The sequence below is a fragment of the Patiria miniata genome, unplaced genomic scaffold, assembly GCF_015706575.1.
Source record: "Patiria miniata isolate m_02_andy unplaced genomic scaffold, ASM1570657v1 HiC_scaffold_8, whole genome shotgun sequence".
In the NCBI taxonomy this organism is placed as follows: Eukaryota; Metazoa; Echinodermata; class Asteroidea; order Valvatida; family Asterinidae; genus Patiria; species Patiria miniata.
In genome coordinates, this window is record NW_024037075.1 from 10,458,885 (window position 1) to 10,477,245 (window position 18,361).

Consider the following 18,361-nt stretch of genomic DNA (forward strand, 5'->3'; position numbering starts at 1 on the left):
TTTGTCAAATTTTGATTTTCACATTTAGGCTTAGTTTGTAGCCCAGGTGGACTCCCTTTCCTCCCTACGTAACGGAGAGAGTCCAGGGTATAAAGTGCTCAAAACCGGGCGAAAAAAATTATGACCAGTATTTTCAATATTTTTACCTTGATGGAGAAGCTAATTTTTACGTCGTAGTATTCTATGTAGCCTTATCTATTGGGCCACTGGGTTCATAACTCGAAAGCAACGTTTAACTTGTACGTGTTTGTAGACTCTTTTCATCAGTTTCTCACCACCGAGTCTATTCTAGTCGTACATGATGTACGTCTGTGCAGCGTGTAGTCTGGTTCCCTAGACCGGACAATTATTCTCGACGCTCATATCACGTTTGGTCGGGGGGCCAGACTATGCAGCATGAATATGCAGTCCGCACGCGCGATTTGCTTTGTAACCACCCTCATACGCACGCGCACTTACTTGAAGGTGCGGTCGCTAATCCAATGACCGAGCGTGTTTTCGCGCCAGTTACCAGAAACACGTTTCGGCTTTGGTCATTGGTTGAGCGTTTTCATGACATCGGTTGGCAGGAGTGACGTCACTGTTCCAACCAAAGCTAAACAAATGAGGGCGCTATAGCGTGCGTGCGCGCTTTCGTACGCACGTACATAGTACATGACGTACGACTCTGGGAATAAACTGATGAAAAGAGACTACAAACACGTACAAGTTTAACGTGCTTTAGAGTTTATTTTCCTGATTAATGTCGGTCAGCATCACATATGGAATTCCTGAACCCAGCGGCCCAAATAGGTAATGACACATAGAGAATGTAGGCGTGAAATAAGCTTCTGTAATGAGGTAAAACGTAACAAAATCTGGTCCAAATTGTGGGTGGTCTTATGTAGAGAATTCTCGTCCTGGACGTTAGTCGTAATGCAATGAAGACTTCATCCAACCTGGGCTAGCTTAGTTTGTAGTTTATTTTGCTTTATACATGTTACTAATGTTAGAAGCATACTCACACTTAACTCTACGGAGTGAAGCGTTGAATTACTGTTTGTATGGAAAGGTACCCGTAATTCAACGCTCCACTCAGTAGAGCTAACTCACACTCTTTACTAGACCTGTGAACGTGGCTATATACATAGCCACGCTTCAGTCTATAGTAAAAACACTCTATTGTGATCCGCGGTTACTATAAAATGGAGTGACCGTTCTAGCCGAATTTCGGCTACATTTGACAGAATATTTGCATACAACAATGAGTTGTACCGGTACAGAAAATCAGCAGAAATTTTTTTCGGCAGAATTATGAAGATGAAGGAAAATGAAAAAGATTGGAAAGAAATATGGCACATTTGGTTTGAAAAACCTTCATTTTTTGAAAGATCCTTAAAACGGCAATTCTTACTTTTAGGACCCCGTTCCTATATAGGAAGGGAAAGACTCACCAAAACAGTCGACTAAATGACACTCAAAATTGACATTCCGATACTTCTTGGCACATCTGAACAATTGGCAATGACACCTTCTTGAATATCAGCACTCCCCAGCAGGTTTAATTTTGTGGAAAGAGGGCAGGGCTTTGATTTACGAGGGAAATTCAGGGGGAAAAGACGACGATGACAACCAGAAAACAGACTCAAAAACCAAGATGGCAAACGTGAAAGCTCGATGCAATGAAAGCTCGATGCTGATTGGCTGATAAAAAATAAACATCTTATTTATTTTTAGTCTGGTTCCCAGACCAAAAGATTCAGGAATAGTCAGAATCTTTTGGTCTGAGAACCAGACTAACTTATTTATTTTTAGTCTGGTTCCCAGACCAAAAGATTCAGGAGTAGTCAGAATCTTTTGGTCTAGGAACCAGACTAATTAACTTTTTTAGCAGCCAATCAGCACCGGGCTTTCTTTATGTAGGGCTTTCACGCGTGTGAGAACTACAACATGCACGTCTGACTGTGAAAAAAAGGTAGGAAAGTCACATTTTCTTCGAAAGTGCTTTCAAAATTACAACTAACATGAGTTTGTATGAAGAAAAAAGACTGCTTTAGCCCGCAAAAGTCACTTTGGTACTGGACAGTCATCTGCAAAAGTCAGTTTTGAACAGAACTTGTAAAAAATAGGTGTCCGCTAAGGATTACCCTTAGCCCAGGTTGGACGAAGTCTCTATTGCATTACGACTAACGTCCAGGATGAGAATTCTCTACATAAGACCACCCAAAATTTGGACCAGATTTTTGTTACGTTTTACCTCGTTACAGAAGCTTATTTCACGCCTACATTTTCTATGTCTTTCTCTATTGATCCAGGGGTTCAGGAATTCCATATGTGATGCTGACCGACATTAATCAGGAAAATAAACTCTAAAGCAACGTTAAACTTGTACGTGTTTGTAGTCTCCTTTCATCAGTTTTATTCCTGAGTCGTACGTCATGTACGTGCGCACGAAAGCGCGCACGCACGCTAGCGCCCTCATTTGTTTAGTTTTGGTTGGAACAGTGACGTCACTCCAGCCAACCGACGTCACGAAAACGCTCAACCAATGACCAAAGCCGAAACATGTTTCTGGTAACTGGCGCGAAAACACGCTCGGTCATTGGATTAGCGACCGCGCCTTCAAGTAAGTGCGCGTGCGTATGAGGATGGTTACTAAGCAAATTGCGCGTGCGCACTACATATTCACGCTGCATAGTCTGGCTCGCAGACCAGACGTGATATGAGCACCCAATAATTGTCAGGTCTAGGGAACCAGACTACACGCTGCACGGACGTTCTAGAATAGACTCGGCGGTGAGAAACTGATGAAAAGAGTCTACAAACACGTACAAGTTTAGCGTTGCTTTAGAGTTTATTTTCCTGATTAAGGTCGGTCAGCATCGCATATGGAATTCCTGAACCCAGCGGCCCAATAGATAAGGACACATAGAATACTACGACGTAAAAATTGGCTTATCCAACAAGGTAAAAATATTGAAAATATTGGTCATAAATTTTTTCGCTCGGTTTTGAGCACTTCATACCCTGGACTCCCTCCGTTACGTAGGGAGGAAAGGGAGTCCACCTGGGCTAGGATTACCCTTAAAACAAACCCTTGCACAATGGAACAGCAATATAAATTGGGTGATTTGGCAGACTTTCGAAGTGGATTAAGCAGAATTTTACATGGTATTACGGTCATCCTGCCATGTAAGACGGTTAGTCGGGTACCAGACAGGGCTCTGGAGTGCTCTGAAACTTGCAAAAATAAAACAGGCCCACTTTACTCACACTTTAGCCAGCAAATTTCTCCAAAAATTCCACTAGGGCAAAGAAAATGTCCTCAGTATATCACCAACCAAGTTTGCAGACTCAATTCAATTTTTAAAGGAGACTTTTCTTCAATAGTTTGCACATGAGAGTGAAGTCAAGTGATTTCAAAATGGGGCTACACACTAGACTGGTACATGTCCAACCATGGTCCAACTATTTGAAAAGACTGACCTCTTCATTCAGTGTCAATAGTCTGGTGGTTTGACTATGGAGAAATGTGTAGTAAATCGAGACTAGTTCCTGCTTCATGCCAAGTGTTTCCTAAATTCTTTTGGCATGGTTGATTGATGCAGTACTGAAGCTGTGTTGGACTGGTTGTTTTAGGTGCCAGTCTATTTTCTTGTTTTGCATGTTACCTAGCCTTGACCAAGGCTATCAGCTTGTTCCCATACGAGCTTGTTCCCGCTACCGCACACCGCGCGCATCGCGACACAATCACTAGTTGTACTATACCGTTAGCCTCAACGACCCTTGCGTGTGCTTTGTGTGCATGTATGTACGCCCCACACACACTTCCGCAAACAGCCGTACAGTATTAAGTCGAGGCGGAAGATAGCCTTGACGCAACCATGGCGAATTCTTATGTGTTTCTTTATAGTTTCGACCGAAATCGGACGAAAATTTCTGATGCGCATATATTACACGATATCCAATCAAAGCCTGTAAACTTTGACCCGCGACATACATATTCATGATCCCGCAAATTACTGCATGCACCACGTACATGTATGTTCACTCAACCATGCTCAAACCATGGTATGTCCAGGTATTTCAATCCCATTTAAAACCATTTCTCCAGTTTTATTACAAACAAATGAAATATGCCGATATATGAGTGAACAATTGTTCAAAATGATACTATTTCCAATGTATTGCGAATTGGACAGTTCAAGACAGTCCGCCGACGTTTTGTCGGTGCAACAGCGTACATTATCACGCCGCTACCTGCCCGTGCTATTCTGACAGCGAATGTAGGGAACAGGTCAACTCGGACCCAGGTCAAATCGTACCCATTTAATCGAATGCAGGTTAACTCGTATCTATAAGCACCCGTATGAATTAACTGCAAGAAAAGACCTATTGACTTTGGGATGGAAATATACGAAACTGTCAGGTACATGGTCTCCCAGAATTTGTACCATGTGCAACATACATCTCATACGTATGACACATGTATTTTAACGCGTACGTGTGAATTAATCGTATGTCGTACCTACGACATACGTACGACATGTAAGTCGTAGATGTAAATCGCACGAGATACAAGTCGTTCTCACAAGATATGTTGTGTACGACATAATCGACAAACAAGTCGAATATACGAGTTACAATTCATATTTTGTACACACGAGATATTAAGTCGTACTTATACGACTTTGTCGTATGCGACATATATCGTACCCTGTCGACTCGACTTATGCACGACATATATATCGTACCGGCACCTGTTGACATTATGTCATATGTTTGATATGTCATACCCTGTCGACATATATGTCGTACCCTGTCGATGATATTAGTCGTACCCGGTCGAATTATGTCGTACCCTGTCGATGATATTAGTGGTACATACGACATATAACTTATGAGTTGTTCATACAAGTTAAAATCAGTCTTACAGAAGAAGTTTGCTGAAGGAGAGATATTTTTTCCCATATCCCCTTGACAGCTTAGGAGAAATACGCCCCCCCCCCCCAAAAGTCAGCGGTAGATAGTGTGAGCGCTTTTTTTGCCGCTGAACGTGAAAGCGCAGCGTGTCTCACTGCATGGCGCCAGCCGGGCCGGTGCCTACAGTGGACGGCCCCAACGTGGCCTCTGTGCATGGTGACATCGTTTTTGCCGGCGTGCGGTTTTGTACCATTTGCCGTTTTTTGAAGGTCTAATTTTTCATCCTTTTCATTTCATTTTCGACCCAAACTATGTGTAACTTTATAAATATTATTCTACTATTATTTAAGATTTTAAGGGGGTGTTTTACAATAATTATTGTTACCACAGGCCTGTCTGGTTTATAACCCTTTGGTCGTATTATGCAATTTAATAAATATTCATTTTTTGTCAGCTCCGTTATCCAATGAGAGAAGACTATTTACCATAGCGCGTACTAATTATCATATTCAGCATACACGGTTGCGTCAAGGCTATCTTCCGCCTCGACTTACTGTACGGCTGTTTGCGGAAGTGTGTGTGGGGCGTACGTACATGCACACAAAGCACACGCAAGGGTCGTTGGGGCTAACGGTATAGTATAGTACAAATGTACAACACTGTGTTTCTGCGCGCGCGGTGTGCGGTAGCGGGAACAAGCTCATAATGGGAACAAGCTGATAGCCTTGGTCAAGGCTACATGTTACCTTAAGTTTTGGGACTCTCATACACAGTATTGAGAGTCCCAAATTTTCGGACTAGTTGGGTACCCACTGGTGATACTTCCGTTTTGGGCATGCGGAACTCGGGGTACCAGTGTCATGCCTGTCTTTGATTTTCTGATCATTTTGAAAACATTCGTGGTGACAAAGTTGTGCCGTACTTTACATCAAATTTCTTGGCAATGCCAGATCCAACACTCGCGGAAATTCACAGGAGGCCCAACAAGTAAGTGATATACCTATGGGCAAAATTATACATGGTTATATGTAGTGGATCAAAAGATAGAATGCTGTCGCTTGTATTTACCCGACGGAAGCGCGTGGCGTTGTATACAACGCCACGTTCACGGGTTTAACTCTTTACAGGCTTATCAGAAGGGCTGCCTTTTTCAGATGCCTATTTTTTGAGAAATTTCCAGATTCGTTTGCACTTGTTTGCGTATCAACATTTCAACATGAAATTTCACGAAAATTAGACATTTGAAAAAGGCAGCACTTTCTATTTATTAGAGGATGAGTAGGCCCTATGCTAGCCCCATAAATGTGGCCTATTTACTGGGCTGCCTCTGTAAACATAGGCCACACATCCACATGTACAAAAATCGTGTCGACTTTGCCAAATTTTGATTTTCACATTTAGGGTTAGTTTGTAGGATTTTTTTGCTTTAGAAGCATACTCACCCTCTTTATAGGCTAGTCAGAAAGTGCTGCCTTTTTCAGATGTCTAATTTTTGTGAAATTTAATGTTGAAATTTTGATACGCAAACGTGTAAAAATGAATCTGGAAATTTCACGAAAAATATACATCTGAAAAAGGCAGCACTTTCTGATTAGCCTATAAAGATTTATGGGGCTAGCCCTATGCTTGTAAAGCGGGAAAAAAAACCAAAGCCTAAATGTGAAAATCAAAATTTGACAAAGTTCGACATGTTTTTGTACATGGTGGAAGGGTGGCCTTTATTTACGGCGGTAGGCCTAGTCCAGTAAATTGGCCACATTATGGGCACCATGGGGCTAGGGCGAAGTTGGTGTAAAGTGTAATACTAATAGGCTAGTTAGGCCTACTTTTGCATGTTTAGTTACTCACCCGTCATTTTTATCTGGCCTAACGTTTAGGCCTACATCATGCCTAATCATGTTTTCTTCCATCATGTCCATTTTCTGAGATTTCGCTGAAATCTTTACGGCAAAACTGTATGAATGGAGAGTAATCAACAGTATAGTAGTTATGATGAAAAATGCTAGCTGCTAGCTGCTCGAGCTCCTCCTTGAGCTCTGAGCTCTATGGTACGCTTGTTTTTGGGTCGGACTCGACTCGATATCGCGATGTTGATTCACGACTTTGCTTTTTAGACTTGGCCAGCCAAGGTAATTAATTCATATATGTGCGCGATCGATGTCACTATGGAATTATGCAAAAATGGAGGCATTTCATCAACCTGGCCTAGTCCCCATGGTGTTGAACAGTACGCGCCCACCACTACCTGCTCTATTGGAAACCAGGTTGGAAATAAAGAAAGCACTGGGGACGAGGTTGGCATTTCATTAAAATCACGGGAGCTCTGTATTGTACGGCCGAATGTCGGACACTTCGCCCCATTTCCACGTCGCCCCATGTCACTTCGCCCCTAACCACTTCGCCCCATCCCCACTTCGCCCCATTCCCACATCGCCCCATCCCCACTTCGCCCCATCCCCACTTCGCCCCATCTCCACTTCGCCCCAGCCGTTACATGTAAAAAAAAAAATCTCATCTATTTTATAGACCGCTTGCAGACGCGTTCGATAATTGACGCGCTAAGGTGAGCGACGCCATGTTATGGGACAAAATGTGCGTGGATAGATATACGCCTGTCCCACAACATGGCATCGCGCGCCTTCGCACGTCGATTATCGAACGCGTCTGCAAGCGGTCTATTGGCTTAAAAAACAATTTCAACAGATTCACTAATTGCTAACCAACGGAAAGAATTAGCCCATCACCAAATGAACAATTCATAACCAACCTCTCAAGCTATAGGCTCTCCCCTACCGAGAAAAAAAACTTGAAGTAAAAGATCAAACTTTGTTCCCAACCCGGCTATACTAACCCAATGAAGTTGTAAGTGTCACGTATCAGACAAAATTTTGACGGAACATTTTCCTCAAGGCAGTGAGTTCTTTTTAACTCACTGACCCATACCTACGGATTCTTTTGAATCCAGCGGCTGATGAGTCCCAGAAGGGACGAATATGCATTCTGCTATTGCCCTCAGGTAAAACCTAACCCACCCCACTGCCTGGGTAAACTTGGCTACGGTCAAAAGTTCCATTGATTTCTCCTTATTTCTACCCAATTTTTGAGACCCCTTTCATGTGTCTCAATTGAAGAACATAAACCACACAATGTCACACCATCGAATAACTCAATGTGTTGTTCCTACGCACATTTTTTATTCACAAGCCAATATAGGAGAGGCGTCTCTGAATTGGATAGAGCCATTTCTCTCATCTGTGTCTCGAGCACCTCATTAGAGAGTTTTTATTTTTCCTAAATTTCTAGAATTGGGAGCATTTATTATCTGGGGTCTTTGGCAGTTTATTTGGTCTGCACCCCTAGCCTTCAGCTTTTTCATACTACATGGGGCGAAGTGGGGATGGGGCGAAGTGGGGATGGGGCGAAGCGGGGATGGGGCGAAGTGGGGATGGGGCGAAGCGGAGATGGGGCGTTGTGGGGATGGGGCGAAGTGGGATGGGGCGAAGTGGGATGGGGCGAAGTGACATGGGGCGACGTGGAAATGGGGCGAAGCGTCCGACGCCCGTACGGCCGGTAGCATGATAAGTGTTACGGTACTTAACTATTTCGATCTATGCTATGTTCATCTTCCTATCTTAAAAACTTAAAATAACCTTGTAATAAAAATAGTGTTATTTTTTTGTTATATTTCTTTTCTACATGAGTGGATGGAAATTCATTCACGTAACGTGATGTTGTTGCACCGATATTAGGAATCAACGGATTTGTAAATTCGGTGCGCCGAAACTAGGAATTTCAATTTCGGTATCGCATTTGTAAATCCGGTGAGGTACCGTCTCGTTCACGAACAAAACATGGCACGGCCGGTAAAACAAGGATTATTTTCGTTACTATTTATTAATGGAAGGCCCCAAAAATAAAGTATTTGGTGTTAAGAACATTTAAGTAGTTCGGTCAAGCAAAACTATTCTGAGACTGAATAATCACGTGGCCATATAGAGCAACGAACACAACCTCGTTCCCCGTGGCAACCTCGTCCCCGTGGATACGATATTGCTGCGCCATGTTGTCTCCCATCATGCCTTGCGCGATTGCGTTAGTGTCATTGATCTCCACTAGTGCAGGGCCAGTCGCAAATGTGCGTGTTCGGATGGGGCAATTGAGAACTGCTGCTCGTTCAAACAACGCACATTATTCAATGTATGGTGTGAACGCACACTCGAAAGTTAAACGCACAAAATGTCGGCACCCCCCTGGCACTGATATTTACCCCTACTGGACAAAATGGTATCGCCCTACAACTGTAGGGCGTAGTTGTAGGGCGATACCATATTGTATAAGAGTTGCTCAGTCGACCGCCTACATACAGTGCAGTGATGGTTGCTCAGTTGGCTACAAAATGCATGTGCCCGTGCATGCCACTCACGTATATGTACGTACGAAGACATGGTGTGCAGTGCTATCGCCCTACAATGTGCCCGTCCTTTTTGCACTGTTTGCGTCACATTGAGCACGCGCGCTTAAGCTCGAACAGTGACGTAAACAATTGAAAAGAACCCCATGATGTGCCCGTCCTTTTTGCATTGTTGCGTCATATTGAGCAAGCGCTCTTGCTTTAACATGACGTAAACAATTGAAAAGAACGGCAGTGCGTACGCGTGGAGTTATGTTCTAAGCTGCTACGTTTGCCTCCGAAAATACTGTTTTTTGCAGCTTTTTCGAGAACCCCTGGTCCAAACCACTTCAAACTTGGCACTGCACATTCTGTTGTCCCGAGCAATACACCGGCCGATTTCCAGTCGAAAATGTGCGTGTTCGGAAGGGGCAGTTGAGAACTGCAGCTCGTGCAAACAACGCACATTATTCAATGGTGTGAACGCACACTCGCAAGTTAAACTCACAAAATGTCGTCACCCCCCCCCCCCCCCGGCACATACAGTGCAGTGATGGTTGCTCAGTTGAGTACAAAATGCATGTGCCCGTGCATGCCACTCACGTATATGAACGTACGAAGACATGGTGTGCAGTGCTATCGCCCTACAATGTGCCCGTCATTTTTGCAGGGCCCGTCAAAAAAAAGAGCACCTGTTCGTTAGGGGCAATTTCAAAATGCTCATATCATGCAAACAACGCACACGATTCAATTGTGTTGTTTTCACAGGTTAAACTCACACTCATAGGTTGAGCGCACTTTGTACATGTCGCCAGGCCATCCCCGGCACTGATATTCACCAATACGCCCGTGCAGCTACTCACCTACGTGAGTAAGGTTGCTCAATCCACCGCCTACAATAGTGGTTCAATCGACTTAAAATGCAAGTGCCCGTGCAGTCATCACGTACGGAAACATATGGTACGCAGTGTTATTCACCCTTACTGGACAATGGTATCGCCCTACAATGCACGTGCGCGTGCCCGTGTCTTTTTTCCATTGTTTCCGTCATATTGAGCACGCGCGCTCTTGCTTTAACATGACGTAAACAATTGAAAAGAACGGCAGTGCGCGGAGTTCTAGGCTATATTCTAGCGCGCTAGGCCTCCGAAAATACTGCTTTTTTGCAGCTTTTTCGAGAACCCCTATTCCAAACCACTTCAAACTTGGCACTGCACGTTCTGTTGTCCCGAGCAATGCACCCGCCGATTTTTAACTTCATACGGTGCCCGGTTCTGGAGATAATCGGCGGACAGACAGACAGACAGACAGAGATTCCTTGAATTGTAGTATAGACTAGTGCAGGGCCAGTCGAAAATGTGCGTGTTCGGAAGGGGCAGTTGAGAACGAACTGCAGCTCGTGCAAACAACGCACATTATTCAATGGTGTGAACGCACACTCGCAAGTTAAATTCACAAAATGTCGTCACCACCCCCCCCCCGGCACATACAGTGCAGTGATGGTTGCTCAGTTGAGTACAAAATGCATGTGCCCGTGCATGCCACTCACGTATATGTACGTACGAAGACATGGTGTGCAGTGCTTATCGCCCTACAATGTGCCCGTCATTTTTGCAGGGCCCGTCAAAAAAATGCACCTGTTCGTTAGGGGCAATTTCAAAATGCTCATATCATGCAAACAACGCACACGATTCAATTGTGTTGTTTTCACAGGTTAAACTCACACTCATAGGTTGAGCGCACTTTGTACTTGTCGCCAGGCCATCCCCGGCACTGATATTCACCAATACGCCCGTGCAGCTACTCACCTACGTGAGTAAGGTTGCTCAATCCACCGCCTACAATAGTGGTTCAATCGACTGCAAAATGCATGTGCCCGTGCAGTCATCACGTACGGAAACATATGGTACGCAGTGCTATTCACCCATACTGGACAATGGTATCGCCCTACAATGCACGTGCGCGTGCTCGTCCTTTTTGCATTGTTTGCGTCATATTGAGCACGCGCGCTTTAGCTTTAACATGACGTAAACAATATAAAAGAACGGCAGTGCGCGGAGTTCTAGGCTATATTCTGGCGCGCTAGGTCTCAGAAAATACTGTTGTTTTTGCAGCTTTTTCGAGAACCCCTCGTCCAAACTACTTCAAACTCGGCACTGCACATTCTGTTGTCCCGAACAATGCACCCGCCGATTTTCAACTCCATACGGTGCCCAGTTCTGGAGATAATCGGCGGACAGACAGACAGACGGACGGACAGACAGACAGACAGACAGACAGACAGAGATTCCTTGAATTGTAGTATAGATATACTCAGTCTGTGTATATGGAGATCAATGGTTAGTGTATAAGGAACGAGCACCCGCAGCCCACTGATCTATGGCGTGTCAAACGTTGCAAAATTCAATGTTTCACAATATATATGTTTGATGTTCAATATGTGTTTGTTATCTTTTACATTTATGTGCGATGTTCAATATAAGTGTGCGATTTTTTCATTATGTGCGCGATGTTTAATATATTTGTGCGATGTTTTACAATATATGTGCGATGTTCAATATATGTATGCGATGTTTTACATTTATATGCGATTTTCAATTTATATGTGCGATGTTTGACCTTATATATGTGCGATGTGTTCAATATTATGTTCGATTTTTTGCATTAAATGTGCGATGTTTTTCGATACAATTGTGTGTGGTGTTTTACAATATATTTGCGATATTCTCAAATATGTGAGCAATGGTTTACAAATATGTTCGACATTTCGAGCTATTTGTATTCGATGTTTCATCGGTATGTTTGCATTCGATCTTTTGCAATATGCATTTGGTGTTTCACTTTTCATTCGATGTTTCGTTAAGAGTCAAAGTCTGGTTACTAGACCGCGAAAGTCTGACTATTTTGCCTAAGGTCAGTGTATGAGACGTCAGGGGATCGCGTAAAGTGATTAGAGCCAGACCTAAACGGTAAAAACCGGACTTGTGGGTAATTCTTTAAGCATACGCACTGCGTTCATCATTGTTTGGGCAGTACCCCCAGCTGTGCCTGTACTACCCATAGTGTTGTGTGCATCATCTATGCATTGAGGAGTGCATGACACATGGTCTGAGCTCCAAGGCCGATATAGAGATCAGTGGCGCAGCCTCGTTCCTTACACTAACGCGATCGCGCAAGGCATGATGGGAAACAACATGGCGCTGCAAGATCGTACCCACAGGGCACGAGGTTGGAGCACGCGCCCCTGGAGTCGAGGCCACTGGTCGAGGCCCCTGGTGCCGCCATGATGTACTACTAGACTTGTTGCCAGTCTGTGTACGGTACTAAAAAGAAAGGGAAGAAAACCGTGAAATTTCGCCGATGCAACTGAGTATTAATTATGTTTTTATAGTTAAAGATGTTTCCCCGTTTATTCACTGGGTTTCATTCTTTGCATAACTTTACCTATTAATTTGTTTATTTTGTATTGACTGTCTAACTAATCCATTGAGTAAGCTCCCTATATATCTCCTTCATTATTTCCAGATTCGTGTGGATCTTTTCCCTTCCTTGTCCGACATATTTTAGTGTATAGATAATTAAAACTGGACACACTAAGATTTAGATATATGCGTTGAAGTAGTTTTATTTTTATTCAGCAAGGAACCGAGAATTCACAGTATTGGGCAAGAATTAAGTACAACTGGAAAGAGTAAATTTGAGATGTTGCTTGCATGAGGACTGAAAACAGAGTGGTTAAAATATGAACAAAGAATAACAACTGTCTAGACATGTCACCAAGGGAAAAGGCCCCCCTGGACTTGGTAACCTCATCATGGAGGTATGAAGGTTGAGCAAAAACCATTAACTGAAATTGGAAGGACAAAAGGGCTGGTCTGGTATAATTAAATCAACTCAAGTACAACCTCGTACCCAGGGTGTCGAGCAGTACGCGCCCACCACTACCTGCTCTCTCACCCTGGTATTGGATCATTTGCATGTGCAAGATTTTTGCACACGTATGCAAATGAGGAACAGTCTGGTGCCTGGATATGCGTTACACATTAGCGTTTGTTTTTGTATGCGGTGTCTGGGGTAAAAACAGAGTCAATTCATAGCAGCGCGAGCACGGCGTGACTCACGAAAACACGATTTTTGAAAACAAACTGTTACGATCTTATCGAGACAACATGCAGTATCATATTTCATATTAATATGAGCAAATTAATTGGAAAGGAAATTAGTATTTTCGAGAAGACGTGGACGAATGATCGCGAAAACACGTACTGCACGTTGTGAATATATAGCACCAAGTCCACGATAAAAATCCATTACTAGCCTATTGCGGTATCCAATCAGGATACAGGAAGAAAGTTTCCTATCCAGGGTTTACTATTGGACATAAAGTAAGCACTGGGGACGAGGTTGACTCAAGTATATATAGGTTGGACCTTGGTGCAAAGGAAAGTGATGAATGAATAGTTTGCTGAATCTCAGAGGTTTAACATCTGGAATCATGATTATGGACTGTTATTGAGACATGGGGAAAATAACTGAAAAATGGGGGGAAAATAACTAAATATTTACAAAAGTGTGTTACACAAGAAAATCAGTGCAAACAGTTTTATTTGCTGAAGTGTTCATAAGTCCACTTTAGAGAACGCTACAATATAAACATTTGTATACAGTTCAAGATTTGTATTTCCATTCATTCATTGGTTTCACTCTTTTCGTTGCCTTGCATATTTCACACTGACTGTCTAAAAATTCCACTGAATTTTTGTTTTATTTTTTCTGAATTTTTTTGAGATCCGATATGTGAATTCATTAGCATGCATTGTAAATATTTGTATGGTCAGTTTAAGATCTTTATTTCGATTTATTAATTGAGTTCCTTCATTTATTTTATTGCCCTTATGAACATTTCTGATTAATATGAGGAATGTCATATAATTAATCTATCTGCATAATACATTTTGTTTACTTTCCCTGCTTATAACTCGGCGGGCTGATATTATATGTTTATAGATTTGATAATTTGCGCGGGAATCATACGACGCGTCCGCTGGTGAAAGTTCAACTCTTGAAAAAAAACATGCCTCTGCTTATAAAGCCGGTAAATTGCCCGGTAATAACAAAAAAAATAAAAAAAATAAAAACGCTTAAGCTTCCTAATTAAAATATTTGCAAATGTTTTAATTTTAACGAGTCAGCCACAGTGTCAAATTGAAAGCTTTGATTTTACGGAGGTCAAGTGTCCGGAGAAAAAAAACATATGTCTATATTTTGGTGCGGTTGCCCCCTGACATAAAGCTACCTACTGGGCCGGGGGAATGGGGGCCCAGCGAGATTTGGCCAGGATTGTATAGGCCTAGACCCTGCATTGAAATAAATAGTGTGGCACCATCAGATTGAACTGTTTACATTAAAATACATAACTATGAACCCGCTTACGGCGCTTCCTTGTTTTAAGGTCACGCATTAATAACCAAAAATAATAACAGTCAACTGTTTCTAATAAGGTCTAATGAACATGGGCGTCGCCTGCCCCCTCTGGAAAAGCAGGAAAAACTAGAGGTTCGCGTTTGTTGTTACAAACGCAGAGTGGTCGGGTAGACAACTATTTCATTAGATATTGTCTAGTTAAGTTATGAATATGTTTTTGGCACGAAAAAAGGACTTTAACATTTCCAGTACCAATTATTTTGTACGAAAGGAATACGTCTTTTAGGGTATGTTAAATTTCAGTAAACATTTAGGTACACGTACAAGTCATTTCCGGTTTGAAGACGTAATCAGTCAAAAAAAGAAGGGAGGACACTTGTTTATAATTAAGTAGAAATAACGGATTGGAATATGGAATTTAAGTGTATGTAAAAATAACACATAACTTCCGGTTTGATGACGTCACAGTATTGGAAGCAAAAGGTCAATATTAAGTGTAACAGATGTCATTTTATTCGGCAAGTCATGAGACAGCTAGGATCATATGATGGATTTAAATTAAAAATAAAATGATCAGTGTTGAATTCTCCCTACAGTAACTTCCGGTCGATGACGTCATGATTATGAAACCTTGCAAATTAATTTGTGGTTGATTTTATTAAAATTGGATTTAGGGTTTTAACATTTTGAAAGATTAAACTGTTTTGATGTGCCGCTAGAGGGCGCCCTTTATTGCGATGACGTCAAAATGATGTTTTTGCGATTGACATTCCTCACTTAACACTTCCATAATGTATTTGTCTGTAGTAAAATTCTTCCATTTTAGAGTAAGATTCAATTTCTATTGCACTTCCGGTAACACCGGAAGTAAAGGTCAAGCAGTTTTGTGCCCGGGAATAAGAAATGGTACTCAAGGCACCGTCTACAACCTCACGAAAAAATGATAAAGATACTCTGTTTAGTTCAAGAGATATAGGTCAAACTATTTTGTCAAATCGTGCCATCAAATCGCTTGTAATTTGATATCTGATGATGTCATGATGACGTAACAACATTTATAACATCTTTTTAACATGGTGCAAGTTCACACTAGGTTTTATGTTCATACCGTATTCCGTTCTGAAGAAATTGTGCTTTGTTTTGATTTCAGGCTAATTTCTTCATTTTGAATTCACTTAACTTTAACCTCCCGGTAGAACCGGAAGTAAAGGTCAAGCGAATTCACGTACACGACAAAAAATGTTTATCGATTAATGGTCTATCTGATTACAAGGTTGGAACATAATTGATCAATTTGTTCAAGAGTTATAGGTGTAAGAAGATCGTCATTTTTTTAACGAAAACCGCTTGTAATTTTACACCCGATGACGTCATGATGACGTCAGAGTAATATGCGCCACTTAGGATGAGGGTCGATATATATTGAAAGTTACGAGTTCCTATCATAAACCGTTTAGGAGAAAACCCGCGGAAACGTGCTGTACGGAGAAAGAAAGAAAGAAAGAAAGAAGAAAGAAAGAAAGAAAGATTAATCGGAACAAATCCAAATAGTGGTCGGGTTGTGCCCGACCACTCAATAAACGATGGCGTAATTACAACGGGCAATCCAAAATGAACGCTATACTTTTTATTTCTTCTATACGAAATGATCCACGTGTTCCTAGCCCTTTGTAAGTTGACTACAACGCTATAGACCATGAGTGAACTTGAACATTTTTAAAAGGAAAAGAACGAATTCTGCGGCAATTTCCTTGCAACAAGTGCCCCGTTACTTTGTGCCCTGTATCTGCCGATGCAATGTCAAGACTCCGCAGAGTATTTTGAACGTGGGCCAGATGGTGGGAACCCCAAGGACAACAATAATACATTTTTGATGTCTCATTTTCTATGAAACTGTGCTGCCACTAAAACAGATTACGTTAAAAATAATAAGAACGGAACTGTTCTTAAGGCCAAAAAAAGTCTCTCTGTTTTGTTTTTTGTTTTGCTTCAAATGTCGGCTGATGACTGCAAATGGTGCCCTTCGCTCGTACCCCCCCCCCCCCGCCCTGCAAACAGGACGCTGGGATACTCTGATGAGCTTCACAGAATCTTGTGAAGGAAATGGCCTATGACCTATGTATAAAGCATCTTGATGTAGCTGTTCAAGACTGCAGTTAGACAATGTGCGCAAATGCTATCCGAAAACTTCCCATAGAATTGCGCATATTCCATACCGGATGTGATTCTGTTTCATTGCGGACCATGTGGACAACATTTTCAGCGTCGCATAATGCAACCCGACCGTTCGCAACCTCGTCCCCAGGGTGTCGAGCAGTACGCGCCCACCACTATCTGCTCTCTCACCCTGGAAATTGGATCATTTGCATGTGCAAGATTTTTGCACACGTATGCAAATGAGGAACAGTCTGGTGCCTGGATATGCGTTACACATTAGCGTTTGTTTTTGTATGCGGTGTCTGGGGTAAAAACAGAGTCAATTCGTAGCAGCGCGAGCACGGCGTGAGTTACGAAAACACGATTTTGAAATCAAACTGTTACGATCTTATCCAGACAACATGCAGTATCATATTTCATATTAATATGAGCAAATTGGAAAGGAAATTAGTATTTTCGAGAAGGCGTGGACGAATGATCGCGAAAACACGTACTGCACGTTTTGTATAATAGCACTAAGTACGCGATAAAAATCCATTACTAGCCAATTGCGGTATCGAATCAGGATGCAGGAAGAAAGTTTCCTATCCAGGGTTTACTATTGAAAACGCGGTTGGAAATAAAGTAAGCACTGGAGACGAGGTTGGACCGTTCGTGATTCGAAACAGAGTCTGAGCGAGTGACGGGAATTGTAAATTTACAACACAGATAAGTTTTACAGAATTTCCTACATTATTACACTTTTTAACAAGAATAAACATCTCTAAACTGGAATAAAAGAGTAATGAAACAGTCTTAACGGCCGTTTCAAACCTTGCAGAGTCACGACCTTGATGACGCGCAGGTCACTGAGTGGTCACCCAAAATCCAACCAATCAGAGCGTGAATTCATCAGAGTATCCTGCCCAGCGTCCTGTTTGCGAAATGGTGCCCGACTAAACTTAGTGCAAATATATGGGAGTCAAGAGAGCCACATAAAGCTTATTCTCGATCATAACCCCATCTAAAAACACGTTAAATTGTGCAGCAGCAGCAGGATTCCAGTGGTTTGGAATGTTATATTTTTTCTTGTTTTCTGTCCCCCGATCTCCTCTCCCCTGTCACTAACTGTGCACCCTCCCTCCCCCCCCCCCCGACCCATTCCTACCCTTATCCTTCAGTCTTGTCTGGTCATACTTTTTCAATTTCCAATTTGCGTTTACTTTTCGATATATATTTGCTTTGTCATTGTCTTTTGTTCATTTGTGGCCGAATAAATAATAACAATAATAATGATAATATAGGCATGTTAAATTTTACGAAAAAACACTGGAAACTCCTAATTCTGTTGCAACGAAACTACATTGAATTTTGCATAATACAATTTATAAGTATCTGATACTGATTAATAATGTTACTTTTACGGTCATAGAAATACACAACCTTCGGCGTGCGTTTACCGCACCGACCAAAGCGAAACCCAGACTTGGGCAAGTCTACTAGGCTGCA

At 42.2% G+C, this 18,361-nt stretch overlaps 1 protein-coding gene across 1 annotated transcript in view; it reads right to left on the bottom strand.

Annotated features, from left to right (window-relative positions):
- The window catches only part of LOC119719357 (ciliogenesis-associated TTC17-interacting protein-like), a 77,913-nt gene extending 70,782 nt beyond the window's left edge, over positions 1–7,131 (bottom strand). The window contains exon 1 of the mRNA XM_038188786.1: positions 6,751–7,131. Coding sequence (XP_038044714.1) covers positions 6,751–6,821 — 71 coding nt within the window. The 5' untranslated portion in view covers positions 6,822–7,131. The remainder of the gene's footprint in view (positions 1–6,750) is intronic.
- Positions 7,132–18,361: the final 11,230 nt, after the last annotated feature.